General features: G+C 33.7%; 2 protein-coding genes across 2 annotated transcripts; one reads left to right on the top strand and one right to left on the bottom strand.

Annotated features, from left to right (window-relative positions):
- The first annotated feature begins 3,089 nt into the window (after positions 1-3,089).
- Positions 3,090-4,114, top strand: LOC144997925 (transcriptional regulator SUPERMAN-like). The gene has a single exon (XM_078957793.1). The coding sequence runs from the start codon at positions 3,193-3,195 to the stop codon at positions 3,916-3,918; it is 726 nt and encodes a 241-aa protein (XP_078813919.1). The 5' UTR covers positions 3,090-3,192; the 3' UTR covers positions 3,919-4,114.
- Positions 4,115-8,322: 4,208 nt separating this feature from the next.
- LOC145045840 (uncharacterized) lies at positions 8,323-8,811 on the bottom strand. The gene has a single exon (XM_078994145.1). The coding sequence runs from the start codon at positions 8,809-8,811 to the stop codon at positions 8,323-8,325; it is 489 nt and encodes a 162-aa protein (XP_078850271.1).
- Positions 8,812-13,208: the final 4,397 nt, after the last annotated feature.

The following is a 13,208-nucleotide window of genomic DNA, read 5'->3' as shown; positions in this document are numbered from 1 at the left end:
TGTATACATGTATTTTGTATGTGTATCATGGGTGAATACATGTAAACGTTTGTCAATGTGTAGGAAAAAACCATCTCACTATAAGTATTTTATGGTGAACATCTAACTTTTTTGTGGGTGAGTACATGTAAACATTTGTCATTGTACAGAATAAACATGTGTATAAGTATTTTATAGTGTCGGTCGAACTTCTTGTGAGTGAGTAAATGTACATAACAGTCATTCTATAAGAATATCCTTGTCACTTAAACTATTTTATGGTGATTCTTTACTTTCTAACAGATAACGAAAGGTACACAATAGTCATATACAATAAATAAAAGTGACTATAAGTGTATAATTGGTGACGATTATCAAAATAAGTAGATACAACTCCAAAAATTCTCTACCATATAGTGACGAGTTTGATCTATATCAATAACTTTTCGTCGGTTATAGTCACCGCAATTCAACATTACCATAACCTATCATCAATGACACCACATTTCGTCGCACATTGAATGAAAAAAAACCTGTCATAAAACGTCTATAGCAACAGGTTTATATGGTGATTCTTTACCTTCAGCTACAGACGAAAGGTATACAATAATCATATGAAATAAATAAAAAGTGACTATAAGTGTACTACCAGTAGCATTTTTAAACAATCAGTAGATACAACTCCAAAAACTCACTACCATATAGTAACGAGTATGACCTATAGCAAAGAGTTTTCATATGTTATAGTTACTACAATTCAACGTCACCATAACTTATCATCAACAACAGCACCTTTCTTCACGCATTGAATGAAAAAAACTTCATCATAAAATGTCTATAGTGATGAGATTTTTGCTTCTACAAAATGAAGTTTTTTGCTAATGTTAAAACCATAAATAGTGAGTTAAGCGATTTTAAGTTGCTAAAAGTTTATATAATGATTAAATGACTAACTTATTCAGAAGTTTAAAGGATGATTGGAACCACAAGTGAACATGTAAAGATTGTGTTTGTATGTAAAGATTGTGTTTGTCTCTTACGCGATGCCTCAATGCAATGTATCCGGTGTGTATAGCTTGTTTAACATAACTATGCTTCTGATGAGGGAATATATGTGTGTGTGTGGTAAAATTATAATGTGTATGGACAACTATTGTGTGAAGGTATGGACAGTGCTATTATAGAAAATTAGTAAAAAGAATAAGTTGTTTAGTAATGTGAATACCGTCAACCTCACATAATTATTGTCATTTTCATTCATTATCATTAATTATTATTCATTTTTGTCCTCACAGATCATTTTTCACTTATTTTCATTCTTATAGAATACAACTTAATAAACATCCTGACAATATTCTGATAAAATGTGAATAATAAAAAAGATCTATAATAAAATTATAGACAATTTAATTTGTGAGAATGTATGATAATGACATTAATTATGTAAGATTGAACATATTCACATTATCACAGAACATATTTTTTTGTCATTCTCATTGAACATATTTTGTGTGTTCGTATTTATCATAACTACTTGTATTTGTTGTTTAATATAAAGATATATGGTATTTATGTTTAAAAATATTAAAATAAAATAAAACAAAAATACAAAAAAATAAATAAATAAATAAATAAATAACATTGGGTTTAATGTCAAATTGTCAAATATTACACGAGGGGAGCAAGAACTAGAGAGATGATGATATGGAGACATCTGAATAGTTTTATATATTATTTATAATTTAATTATGGATATTTTGTGTGACAAATAATTTTAAACTTTTGTATTGATTTATGCATTTTTTTAGTTCTATTGTTTTCTGTACTTCTGTCTTTTGATTATCGTTTCTGTATTTACATTGTTACTTTCGTATTTGGAAAAAATTATTTAAATTTAAAAAAGAAAGTATCAATATCAACAGGGGTGACAATGAGTAGAAGGGGCAACACTACTACCGTTGATATATCAACATAAAAAACATACTAGCATTAATGACGGGCGTATAATTAAGGATTACATATTAATTAACAGCAACATGTCACCGCTAAAAGCAATAGTCGTGACATGCTGCAAGAACATGGATCCGTCCCTTTGCTGCTCATAATTCTTGTGGTGTATGTAAAAATAATTATATATGTATGCTGAAGTCATAACGGAAGGTTTACCGATTGATAATTAATTGCATTATAAAATCTGATGTTTGAATTAGATTATGAATACTACATAGATTAACAAAAATTAAAGAAATTAAAACACTATTTGAAACCTGTTGAGTATATCATAATTTCATTCACTGAATCCAAGTACATATGCTCCATATACATACATGCATTTTATGTATGTACCGATATAAGATTAATTAGATTACCAACATATAGATAAAGATGACTGCGCAACATGCTTTAATTTCTCTTCTATTTTCCATCGTAGCCCTTTCTTGATTCTCATTTATTTTTGTTTAAGTCACATTCATTTTAATTTCTTGTTAGAGGTCTTTGTTCTTGTAATTGTGTAACTATAGCACTCGACTAATAATTGTACTACAGGTTAATATATTCTAAGCATGGAAAGAACTATTAAATCTATGTTGATAAGATTTCCGACAACCCTAAAGTCGGTCCAAATGTGATATCGATGATGTAGATGTATTTTCACTGAAATGTCATAAAATAAGTATATAACTTTTTTCACAACCATTCCATCCTATTTATGAAAATTACATATTTAATATTATATATATATCTGAACCAATAAAATGTTTGATTGAAGCATAAAAGTGGAATATGACTATCCAATGGCCTCCACAAACCGACACGTAGAGGGTAATCATATAAACTTTAAGAGCAGTGAATAAGAAAACATCCCAATCTATTTGAAGAGTATCAATACTGAAACAAATAGTATTAAACAATAGGGTACCTAATGACTTTTGATGCGTAGGGAATGGGGCACACTATTTAAAAGGAAGAAAACACCCACTAGATCAGTGCTAGATTTAGCAAAAAGGTGTAGCCCTGCTACGACGAGGATTCTAGTTTTAGTAAGTAGTGACCAAACATATGGAACATTTTCAGATAAATGCCCCACAACCTTAATGGCATTTCCACTCTCTCACTCTCTCTCCAAACCCCAAATCTGAAACTCTACTTTGTGTATGCATTTCTTTTTGCTTTCATCAGTGGTTGTGTGTGTGGAGCGATCAAAGCACAACAATGAAAAAAAGAAGCAGTGTGAGCGATACTAATAGCTTGGAAGATCATAACAATGGTGGAAGATCAGAGAAACATAGCATCATGAACGAAAGCAACACTACAACAGATAATTATTCTTGGGGGAACGTTACTGAACAAGATGGTGTTGGGGAAGGAGGTGATTTGCTTGGTGGGTTCTCATGGCCACCAAGATCTTACACGTGTACTTTCTGTAAGAGAGAGTTCAGATCCGCTCAAGCTCTCGGGGGTCACATGAACGTTCATAGAAGAGACAGAGCAAGACTTAGACAAATACCATCTTCAAGAGATCTTCATCTTCATTCTCACAACTGCTCTTCTAATTACAACCCACACCCTAACCCTGATTCAAAACCTAACCCTAACCCTAATTTCTCACCATATTGTTTCTCAAATATGTCATCCGCTCCAACAATGTTACCTCCTTTGATCTCGTCATCACCCTCTTCTCCACAACCGAATTTTCCATGTGTATCACACTCGACAACGCATCCTTCCTATCGTTTGCGTCATAGAGCTTGTCAAAATTTAACCATGATAAAACCTCAGATTCTGCCTTATGGGGTTTGTAAATATGATAGTTTTCCAAATGAAAACGAGGGTGAGATTGTCAAGAAACAAGATATTATTAGGTTGAATTTGGAGATCGGTTTTGGTGAATCAAAGTCTGATGATTTGGATTTGGAGCTTCGGCTTGGATGCTCTTAGATCAATTTTGGAGTTCATGATATTATGATTAATTTGGTTATTAAGTCTTTTTTTAACTTTTAAGGCGTCTACATTAATGATGCGAAGATGGAGCTATGGCAGGTTTCATAATCGCTTATTTAATCACAATATGCTATGTATTTAGTAATTTGCAGCTGAATTGTTTTCATCATCGTGGCTGTGGAACATACGTATTGTCATCATATATATGTATTTTATGTTAAAAATTTGAATGATTATTTATTTAGTGTCTTTCGAGCTTTGAAGTTTGAACCCTTTCCATATGTTTAATTATACGACAAAGAGAGAGAGAGAGAGAGAGAGAGAGAGAGAGAGAGAGAGAGAGAGAGAGAGAGAGAGAGAGAGAGAGAGAGAGAGAGAGAGAGAGAGAGAGAGAGAGAGAGAGAGAGAGAGAGAGAGAGAGAGAGAGAGAGAGAGAGTTGCAGCTTTTGGAATTCCTTCCTAAAACATCCACATAATTTCCATTTAGATTTCAACAAAAATTATCTCTCTCACTCATAGCAATCACTACAAGATTTTCTGTATAAGATTTCTTTAAACCAATAGTGTATATATTTTTAGAGATTGAATTCTGCAGGTTTCAATACCAAAAGCATTGACATTTGGACCCTTCGCGCAAGGAACTTTTTGTTATGTATATCTATATTCATGGATTGGTTTATTACATTATTTTCTTAATTAACTTATAAATAAATACATGTCATGTTTTTAACTCCATTTGGATAATAAAATCTGCATTTTAACTGTTTACTATAGAAATCACATATATCGGTAAGAATCACTTTTAATTTGTTCCCAGTTTTGTGTTTCAGCTGCATTTTGAAAATTTAATTTTTGTTCGTTCTTTTTTAGTTAATAAAAAATATATATTTCGAAAGGGTTTATCACTATCATGAGAAGGCGCGAACTGGTAACTTGATCAATAGAAATTGCATTAGTTGATCGGTTATTTTTGAAATTTGACAAGTTATATTTTTAAGAGACTACATGCATGGTGCTTCTGAAGGAATTCATACTCTAACATATGTTAATAACGTTTTTTTCCATAACATCACTTATGCTGATGATTTAAGTAATTTACTTTTGTTTCTATTTGACCACACATTTATCAAAGTAAAAAGATAAAAGTTACAAACATTTCAAATAAATTGTAATGAAGTGCGTGCCTGCAATAAAAAAAAAAGTGTAGAAAGTAAGGAAAAAACATTTCTCCATTACTAACTTGAGCTAGAGTTGCAAACAAAAAGAGAATAATATGATTACTGTACAGAAAAAGGTGTGATTATTAACAAATACGACGGGTATGAAAAGGGACGAAGTATTACCAAAAAGAAGCAAAGTAGCTTTCCTGCCATTGCATAGTGAATAATATGTTGCCAATACAAAAACAGGTGGATAATTATTTCAAGGTTCCTACCATTAACATTTACATTTTCCTTTTCAATTAAAAAAATAGGGCCTTGGTTAATGATTAAATTATGTATATCTCATTTTCTTGATCGCCGAACTGTTGCACCTAAAATGTTTTTGGATCCACTAACAGAGAAATTAAATATTCTTTTAATTTTTATTTTTATAAATCTTTTTATCCAATTTAATAATGACATATATAATATTTAATGTTCACTTAATGATATTTTAATACATATTAATACTAATATAACACATGTTATCATTTTAATGGGTAGAAAGATATACATAATTTCTCCATGTCAAATTAATGTATATAGCGATCTTTTTGGCAAGCACGTTATATATGTGTCGTTAGGTGTTATATATTTAAACTAAGTGTAACTTTATGTGTTGTTTAATAATTAAATTTTGCACCAACCTGTGTTACAAATAATTGAGTTTTTTTGTTTATTTATTTATTTATTTTTTATTTTTTTTGGAAACGGTTGAAATTTTATAAACCACCCCAAATAATGAGAATCTAAAAGGGGAAAGGAGAACAAAAAAACAATACAATTAAACATAAATACAAATTAAAGAGGGAGGAATGGGAAACAATCGAGTCTTCCCACATACCACAATTGCTACTACATCTACATTATTTCACCCATAAAAATACAAGGGATTTATTCTCAGCCTCCCCTTATAGCAGATATTAATAATGTCCTTGGTTGTATTAAATCGTTTCCTAAAGGAACTTTTTGCGGGAGAGACGGTTTGAGAGCTCAACATATTTTGGATGCTCTATGTGGGGTAGGATCTGCTATAGCCACAGATCTCCTACATGCCATCACCGTAGTGGTTAACTTGTGGTTAGGGGGAAGATGTCCTTCATGTTTGGCGGAATTTGTGGTGTCTGCACCTCTTACTCCTCTTCTAAAACTTGACAATGGAATCCGTCCTATTTTCGTGGGCACTATATGGAGGTGTTTGATCTCGAAGGTTGCTATGAAAGGATTTGATAAAGAAATGGCGCAATACCTTAATGACTTTCAATTTGGAGTAGGTGTGTCGAGTGGTGCTGAAGTTGTTCTTCATAGTGTTAATAGGGTGTCGAGTGCACGACATGATGACGGATCTCTTGCAATGCTTATTGTGGATTTCTCAAATGCCTTCAATTTAGTGGATAGATTTACCTTACTTCACGAGGTCATGATGAGGTGCCCTTCCATTTCCTTATGGGTCAAATTTTATATGGCCATACAGCAATGTTGTATTTGGGAGATAAGCATATTTGGTCCACTACTGGGGTCCAACAAGGTGACCCTTTGGGACCTCTTCTTTTTGCTCTTTTACTACACCCATTTATACATCAAATTAGAGACAATTGTAAGCTTCTTCTTCATGCTTGGTACCTTGATGACGGGACAGTGATTGGATATTCAGAGGAGGTGGCTAGAGTATTAGACATCATTAGGGTGGTAGGCCCAGGATTGGGGCTTGAGCTGAATATCAAGAAAATTGAGCTATTTTGGCGTTCATGCGATGGTAGGAAGCGTCGTTCAGGTTTATTCCTTGCAGACATTAGCCGACTGTCAGTGGGGGTGAAGCTTCTTAGGGGAGCTGTTAGTAGAGACGTGAATTTTATTAGCGGGTTAGCCATGAAGAGGGCTTCCAAGGCTGTTGATTTGATACGCATTCTACCACAGTTACATGACCCCCAAAGTGAGCTTCTTTTGCTTCGATCTTGCATGAGCATCGCCAAACTTTTCTGTGGTCTGAGAACGTGCCAACCCGCTCATATGGAAGAGGCTGCTCTGTGTTTTGATAAAGGGTTACGTGAGTCGATTGAAGATATTGTGGTTCGTGGGGGTTCGTTCTTTGGGGACCTTCAATGGCGACTGGCTTCGTTACTATTTAAATTTGGTGGTTTGGGGTTGTACTCAGCGGTAGAGGCTTCATCATATGCTTTTGTTGCCTCACGGGCTCAATCGTGGGTGTTACAATACCACATCTTACGAAATACGGCATATGTGGTATGGATTCAGATTATGTTTGTGCTTTGGCCTGTCTTCATGATACGATTTCGTGCTTGACTTTAGTGGTTTCACTAATAAGGACACCGCCCCTCCAAAAGCCCAACGTTCATTTTCGAGTGCCCTTTTTAGTAAAATTGTCCAACACATGGAAGTTCACTTCGACATGACGATTAGGCAAAAAGCTATTTTTGAGTGTCTACGGGCCCCACATGCTCAGGATTTTCTTATGACTATTCCTATTGATGGTATCGGCCAGCATATGTTGCTAGTAGAGTATCATGCCATCCTCAAGTATCGCCTTATGATCCCTTTATTTCCGACTAACGAGACTTGCTCTGTTTGTCGTAAGGCGTATTTGGACTCGTTTGGGGAGCATGCAGTTCATTGTAAAGAGCTCCCGGGTTTCAAGTACCGACACGATCTGGTTAGGGATGTTATGTTTGACATATTTAGATGCGTCGGGGTTTCAGCCAAGAAAGAGACACCTGTGAACTTTCTGACTGACCCATTGGAAGGAAGATCAACACTTAAACCAGCTGATGTTTTAGTATTTGAATGGGCTGGAGGAAAACATGCATGTGTGGATCTAACAGGGGTCTCCCCTCTTGTGGGCTTGGGTGTGGAGCTCTCACAGTGGGTCCAGCTGCTTTAAAAGCTGCATCAAGCAAAGTGGCAAAACATGAGAAAGCGTGCATGGAAAATAAACACATGTTTATACCCTTTGCATTTGATACTTTCAGTTTTCTTCCGCCAAAAGCTGTAGAGCTGCTCAATAGAGTCCAACGGGTCATGCATTGTAATGTTATGACTCCAAGATCTATAGATGTTGTTTTTAAAAGAATTAGTTTTGCCATCCAAAAAGGGGTTGCGGTACAGTTTGTTGCTCGTTTACCCACTATGTCTATGTAATTTTCAATTAAAAACATTACAATGGAAATTATTATTATTATTTCTAAGGGGATTTAATGTTGTTCACTATTCGAGAAGACACGCTAAACACTACCTTAAAGATTCGGTCGTTCCCAGCTTTCCAAAGGCACAATACGAGACCATAACATATAGCTGTAAGCCACTCTTTCTTCTTGACATTCCATCCCCAAGTCACAACAAATTGAATCGTATCTCCAACCGTCTCAAGCTGAGGACTGTTTATGTTGCACCATTGGAAAATTAAGTTCCTCGCCTCAGTCGCATAAGGGCACTTAATCAGAAGGTAGTCACAACTTTCTTCTCCGCTAATACACAAGCTACAATAAGTAGAACTTAGCATCATACCCCTTCGACTGAGTTCTATAGCAGATGGAATACTCCCCATGTTGGCTCTCCAAATAAAAGTCGACACCTTAATCGGAACAAGTTTCACCCAACTAATTCTCGGTTCACTTTCATTTATGTTTGTTTTGTTTTCAATTTTGCTTCTCAACAGGTCTACAATCCCCATCAGGTGCAAGAGCACACTGAATTAGGTCTGTTCCAGTACTAATATGTGTATTAGCAATGTCACGCATTAGAATATTGTACTCCACTACCAAGCCAACCCTACTTGGGCATACATACCAACTACGTGTATATCCATTAGCACTTATTCACTTAGACACTGAACACGACATTTTCTTTTCTAACTCGTATATGCCAGTGTATTTTTCCTTGAAAGTGGTGTTCTCAACCCAACAATCTCTCCAAAATTATGTTTCCACACTAGACTTAATAGGTTTTTTAAAGATATCATTGAACTTGATCTCCAAATCTTCAATATCATTTTTAATATTTGCTATATTACCCCACACTCCAGTGATTCTCCTTTTATGCAAGTATACCATTGCTTTTGTTTATGAGATTGTGAATCCTGCCAATGACCCAATCCCAAAGTGATTCCGGTTCTTTTTTTAGGCGCCACTTTCATTAATTAGTAAAGCTATATTTAGTGATATGATGGAGCAAACACCTAGTCCCCTTGCTCCTTTGTTGACACAATCTTCTCCCATGCCACCCAATTGATTTTTTTGTTTCTTTCCGTTCCTCCCATAGAAATCTGCGGCAAATCTTATCAAGGGATTCAATCACTCCCATAGGGGCTCGAAAAAGTGACAGATAATAACTTGGTAAGTTCCGAAGAACATATTTGATGAGCATAAGGTGACCTCCAAATGATAATGTCTTGGATTTCCACCCTGAAAGCTTAGAATGGAACAAATAACCAAGTCATTCGTATTATTAACTATGGAAATATAATTTTTGTCGATTTAACTAAAAATTTTGAATATATTTTATGTATACATATATCCTTATGGAGATTTCCAAAAGCATTTTTTTGTGATCACCAATACGACCTCTAATATTTGAATGGAAAACATTCTTGATGTGTAATACACCGTCAAAACATGGCTTGATCACTTATATAATAAAAATAATACATATTAAATTTGGAGAATTAACAACAAAATTCAGATAATATTTAAATTGTAAATTGATATTTTAATGAAAGATTCCACTATCAACCATTACAATTTCATAAACTCAACATAATAACCAGTCATACGCAGTAGTTCATCCGCTAAGACATGTACCGGTTATTAAATCACAAACAATATTAGAATAAACATAAATGTATTTTAATTAACTTGCAAGATTAAAATGTTTATGCACAATGTTTTTTTCGTTAATTAATTTCATTTTGAATGTTGAAATGTAGTTTAGTTTCAATTATTAGTTTTATATCAATTCAACTCAATTCTTTTTATTTTTCATATACAACCTAAAACAAAACCAAGAGATTTTAAGGTTTTGAAAAAAAAATCATGAATTATTTGTTCCATTGAATATTATGAATTTCAATAAAAGGAATTATTTCTAGTGTTTATCCGCAAAATGCAGCAGAATCGACAATTAGTTCCATTGACTTGCAGATTGCGATCCATTTGTGATGAATTTACGTTAAAAGTAATAGGAAAAATTGTTGTATTAAAGTGTCTCAGCTGATAATTAAATTGGTATATTTTCATAACTGATAACTGAATAGAATGATTTTTGCAAAGGGATGTTGGTTTGTTAATTTATTATATGATTAATAAATTGTAAAAAATATTAGTTAATGTATTAATGGTTAATATATGAATTAAAAATACTAATAATTAATTAATATATAATATGAAATTAATTATGACTAACTTCAAGTTAATTAGAATTAATTGGAAGTATAGGAACTATGTTGTAGTTGTTCAATAGTTGAGGAAAGTAGGGTTTCTAGAACCATCTCTAAGCATGGCCGATTTTAGGCTAGGATTTTATGGTTTTCTAGATTAATCCTATTGGATAATTAAGGAGTTAGATAATTAATTAACTCAAGATATTATTATTATATTCAAATTAGGTTTATCTAAGGCTTCCTTATCAACTATAAATATGATCCCTAGGGTCTTATATTTTCGTCTACTCCTTTTAAGACTCAAGAGTTAAAATTTTGCTCTAAGCCTCCCTTCTCCTCAAGTCTTCTAGTTATTCGGGTTTTTTGTACAAGTCATTAGATATATCCAAGCTTTTCGCGTTTGCATTCCAAGGAACTACAAGAGGATTTAAATTGATTATTTACTATAATAATCAAGAAGTTTGTAGCGCTAATCTTTATGTAAATTTCAATTTTCATAGTCTCTCTCTAGGGTTTCTTGATAATCATAGTTTCTAGCTATCAATAGAGAAAACATAGATCCGTTCTAGGTTGCATGTGAACTTAAGAGTTTAGGAGTTTTTCCGTAACATGAGTTTTTTATAACCTAGAAAACCCATTAGTGATATCAAAGCCTTAGTTTTCTATTCGATCGTGCATAAAAGTGAATTGATGAAAATTAGAGTTTATGGAAATTAAACCCTAAAGGTTGAACGTTTCGATAATGGCTAGAATTCTTGAAACCCTAGCCTCCACCCTTATTTTTGAAAATTTGTAGGATCCCTTAGGGTTTCTATTTTCCTTGATTACAATTTTATATGCCTCAAAATTTGGATAATTAAAAAACCTAGTAACCCTTATCCCTTGTTGAAGGTTTGTGATGATCGGATACACTTCAAGTAAAAAAAAAACAAAGTTACTAAGCAATTAATGAACGGAAAGGTAAATAACACAGATGATTCACCAAATTGTCTTTTACCAAGAAAATGGTTGTCACAAAGACGATTATGACACCAAGCTATAGGTTACATTAGGGTTTTACCGTAATGTTAAATATATACTAATCTATACAAGTATATCCCTTGATTGAAGGGGTTGTATCTTATCTATACTAAGAATAGATCCTCATCACAAGGATATCGGATTTGTGATATATCCTATATATATATATATATATATATATATATATATATATATATATATATATATATATATCATTACATAATATACAAAAGATTACATAAAATAATTATCTTCACGCTAACGCTGATAAACTTGATATGCTGACGCTAATAGTGACGTACACACTGTCGCTGACAGATAACATATGGAGTGTTTGACTCATCATATCATAATATGTGAACTTACAATCTCTCCCTATCTGATGATGTCAAAAATAATCTTCTTCTTTAGAGTCATCAGAAGAAACAATGTAGAACTTGTCATCTTCTTTCAAGATCTGTGGCTTAACTCATCTGAATTCATCGATTTGAAGCTCTTCAAATTTTTTACTTAGCTCTAGAGATATCACCACATGATATCCTTTTTCCAGTTCAAAATGACTAAGTCCTTCCAAGCGAAGATGAAACAAATGTTTAATGGGAGCAGCAAGAAGATCGTTAATGTGTCTAAATCACATTTGATTTTGACTGTCAAGATAGAAAATGACATGCTCTGGTTCTCGAATGAACATATATTGAACTAGTTTAACACATGTTGGTAGTTCGTTATTGATATACCTCATGCCATAAGGAAGAAGAAACTTGGTATTCTTGGACTGTTTGGGAGCACTTGTTCTTCTTGAGGAAGCTGGTCTAGATCGACCAACTGATGACACAAGGTTCAACTTCTTGACTTTGTTGAGTAGCTGCTGAATTACCAACTTCACCTCCTGAGCATGAATACCCTTTATGTTTGTCAAAAATTTCTTGAATTTACATTCACTCATTGTAGCCAAATTTCACTAGATCATGAGAAAATACAACCTCATTGTATTTATATTCAATCTTCTTCCTGATCAAGTGAAGCTTTAGAGTCTTATTCCTTGGTCTGGTGCATCTCACTTTGATAATGGGATCATGTTTTGTTCTTCGAGTCAGAACATCTCCAAACTTCTTTCGATTGATCCTGTTGTTCAGCTATGAAACCCTGTGTTGCTTTTCCTCACTATTATTGAAGAGCTGAATTTTCTTAACTTGATCTTTAGTGATTGGAACGTCAACAGTTTCTTCACCAGAAGGAATGGATTGAGAAAATTTGACGGATAGACAATCTCCTTTTCTAGGTTCTTTCTTTTGTCAACATTATTTTTCTATCATGATTTCTATTACTTCATGAATTGTTAAACCCCATATTTTATCCAATTCATTTAGATCAAAGATGAGCTTTCTTTTCTTGGAAGGAGGAGGTGTTGAAGGATCACCAACAGCAGAAGAACTTCCAACTTCAGCGTTATGAGCTCCCCTATGCATGAACCCTTCCTCTTTCATGGATTAATCTGAACATTATTAGACTTAATGTTATTGTTATTTCCTTGAGGAACCTCCCCCTCAAAGTAAGAATCAGGGTAAATTAGGCATGGCAATCATGTCATGTTCGGGTTAACGGGCCGCTAGTTGGCGGGTCAAAATATACCAACCCGAACATCACCCAATTAACTATAGAGGTCATGGGTT

Source organism: Lactuca saligna, chromosome 5 (genome assembly GCF_052625555.1).
Source record: "Lactuca saligna cultivar CGN05327 chromosome 5, ASM5262555v1, whole genome shotgun sequence".
In the NCBI taxonomy this organism is placed as follows: Eukaryota; Viridiplantae; Streptophyta; class Magnoliopsida; order Asterales; family Asteraceae; genus Lactuca; species Lactuca saligna.
This window is presented reverse-complemented; position numbering and strand designations above follow the sequence as displayed.